The sequence below is a fragment of the Stereum hirsutum genome, assembly GCF_000264905.1.
Source record: "Stereum hirsutum FP-91666 SS1 unplaced genomic scaffold STEHIscaffold_103, whole genome shotgun sequence".
Classification (NCBI taxonomy): Eukaryota; Fungi; Basidiomycota; class Agaricomycetes; order Russulales; family Stereaceae; genus Stereum; species Stereum hirsutum.
Genome location: NW_006763233.1, coordinates 1 through 2781, shown reverse-complemented (window position 1 = coordinate 2781; position 2781 = coordinate 1). Strand labels below are relative to the sequence as shown.

The 2781-nt window shown below is 51.3% G+C and overlaps 1 protein-coding gene across 1 annotated transcript; it reads left to right on the top strand.

The window, feature by feature from the left end:
• Window positions 1–1044: 1044 nt before the first annotated feature.
• STEHIDRAFT_70060 (uncharacterized protein) lies at window positions 1045–1885 on the top strand (the record flags this gene model as incomplete). Its single annotated transcript, XM_007311864.1, has 3 exons — window positions 1045–1368; window positions 1430–1615; window positions 1688–1885. 3 exons carry the CDS (start codon window positions 1045–1047, stop codon window positions 1883–1885), a joined length of 708 nt encoding a protein of 235 aa, XP_007311926.1.
• Window positions 1886–2781: the final 896 nt, after the last annotated feature.

Sequence of the window (2781 nt, the reverse complement as noted above, 5' to 3'; positions counted from 1 at the left end):
TAGGATCTGATCTGATGAAAAATACAGCTACAGAAGCAAGACCTACGAAACAAAGCAGTCTAAGCTCCAGTTTCCCAGATTGTCACGCTCAGAGTTCGAAGAGGAACAGCAGAACGAGTTTGCCAAAACAAGAGTCACGACGAGAGTCATCCGTGCAGCTGCGGAGCTGAGAGCATCGGAGCTCGTCGATAAGCGTAAGGAGGTTGAAGCAGAGAAGAAGAGGCGACAGCGAGCATGGAAGGCCTTGCAAAGCACCAATACCGGGAGCTCAAGTCAAGTATGCCGCTACTTCACTGCTCTATTTTTTTTTCTTTCACCTTCTGTTCAATTCGAGTCCAAATCGTTGACTCTTCGCATCCAGACTCCTGCCCTGAGCGCTGTCGACGCCGATATCTCCTCGACCGCCTCGCCAGCCGATACCGAACTGGTACGTCTTCATTTTTCTCCTTTGCCCCCCGCCGTTATTGACGACCATCATCCCATAGAACTCCGTCTCTGCTGTGGCAGCACGCCAGGCAGACGCTTCCAAGTCCCTTATTGGTGTACGAACCATTATGCAACGCAGCAAAAAGGAGAAGGCAAGCGGCACTCCTTGTGAAGTTCGCCACAACTGGCAAGACCATCACCTTTGGCGACAGATCGACCTTGCACAAGAGAGAGTCGGTTCCTGGAGTCCCACCGACATTGCAAAGGCTCTACACATCGCGAATCCGGTTGTCTTCGCTGGGAAGGGCGGGCTTCATAGGCAGACCCTGGCTAAATGGATCGGGTTGGATGAGAATGGTGAGAAGGGATGGACTGCGAAGGTTCGCCTCCGTGTTGAGCGTGGCGGTCGCGTCGTCACTATCTACCAATCCAAGGCATTGGTATTTTTTATTCCTTTTCTTGGTCTACTAAGTCACCAAGCTGATCAATGTTTGCCGTTGCCTCTAGTCCTCCCATCCGGACGTCGTCGCTGCAATCGCATCTCAGTTAAAGTCACTTCGTCTTACTGGTTTGGCCGTCCAAGGACCTCTCGCCACTGTTATCATTCGCGCTCACATCATGCATCGTATCCCACAACTTCTGGCTCCCGGTTCCGGCTTCTCAATTTCCAAACCATGGGTCCATCGCTTTCTCCAGGACGAACTGTCATGGAGCTCTCGAGTGAGCACCCAGAAGGCCAAAAAGTTGCCCGACAACGCCAACGAGTTATGCGAGCTTTCGTTCTTGCGGGCTGTCTTTGCGATCAAACTCCACAACATCCCCGATGCTCTAATCGTCAACGCTGATCAGACGGGGATCATTCTTCTTCCGACGGGAAGAAGAACATATGAATTGAAGGGGTCAAAGGATGTCAGTGTAAGCAATCACGAAGAGAAACGGCAGGTGAGAATCCTTTTCTATCACAGGCTATACTTCGTTCTGATCAGTATTGTTATCACCTCAGATGACGGTCGTCCTTGCGTCTGCTTGCTCGGGCGACTTCTTGCCATTCCAGTCCATCTGGGGTGGAAAGACCGACGCAAGCCTGCCCTCTACGAATGCTCTTCGTCGAGACGAGGCGGACCAGCTCGGGTTCAAGTATGGTCATGGCGATACTCGCCACTGGAGCTCAAGAGATACGACCAAAGATGTGAGTTTTCGTTTAATTATTCTGCTTTCTATCTAGATCAATCCTCACAAGATTATTGACTCGCACGTTAAGTGGGTTACCACCCTCCTAGTCCCATACCTTGCCAACATGAAGCAGGCTCTCGGTCTCCCGGACTCGCAGAAGTCTCTGCTTCTCCTCGACGTCTGGGGCATCCATATCGCCAACCGAGTCCCCGAAGACTTCATACCTTGGATGCAGGTCAATCATCCAAATATTCTTCTTGACTTTGTACCGGGAGGCTGTATGTAGTTCTCTTCATCTCTGTTATCTTTTCTATTGTCTACTTATGCCTCATTGCATACCAGGTACACCAAAATTTCAACCAGCCGACGTCGGCCTTCAGCGAATTGCGAAGCATCAGATCAAGACAAGTGCTACGGACTTCATGGTCGCTCGAGCAAGCACCCAACTCGCCGCCGGAGTCGCACCAGAAGCTGTCCAGCTTCCGACAGATCTTCCGACTCTCCGCAATGCATCTGTAGCCTGGCTTGTTGATACGTACAAATACTTCGTCGTACACCCGGACGTTGTGAAGATGGCTTGGGAGAAGAGCACTGCTGGCGAGAACGATCAGTGGAACCTTTCGTACGCTTCTCTCACATCTTCTACGGCTCTCGAGCGTTTGCGGGTCGTCACCACCGAGAACCACGCCTTCGGTGCTCAGCTTCTTCAGTTTGACCCGTTACATTCTATCTGTGGCCCACTCGGGGAGGACGAACCGCCTTCCGACATTTCTGAGCACGACGATGACATCTGTCTTACCACGGATCAAGTTCAGCTCGGAGTCCTCGGTGATTCAATCTCGTTGTTGGAGTCGAATGGTGTGGAGGTTGGATCGGATGGGGAGCTCTGTGTGCCTATTGCGGAAGCCAACGGTGACTTTGAAGAGGTAGAAGTTAGCGAGGACACCGCCCTTCATAGTCTGTCACAGGCTAGTACGGACACTGGTAGTAATTCAGACAATGTATGTCCATTTTTCCTATTTAACTCCGAGTCGGTCTTTCACTTCTCACAAAGTTATTCTGATTCTGATATTTTCTGCATTCTGTTTTCTCAGACTCACGATGTCAATCAGACTGGGGGAGAGCCGCCAAGACGCGGCCGTCGTTGCTGACTCGGACCAAGGTCTATCCAATCCCGGACCC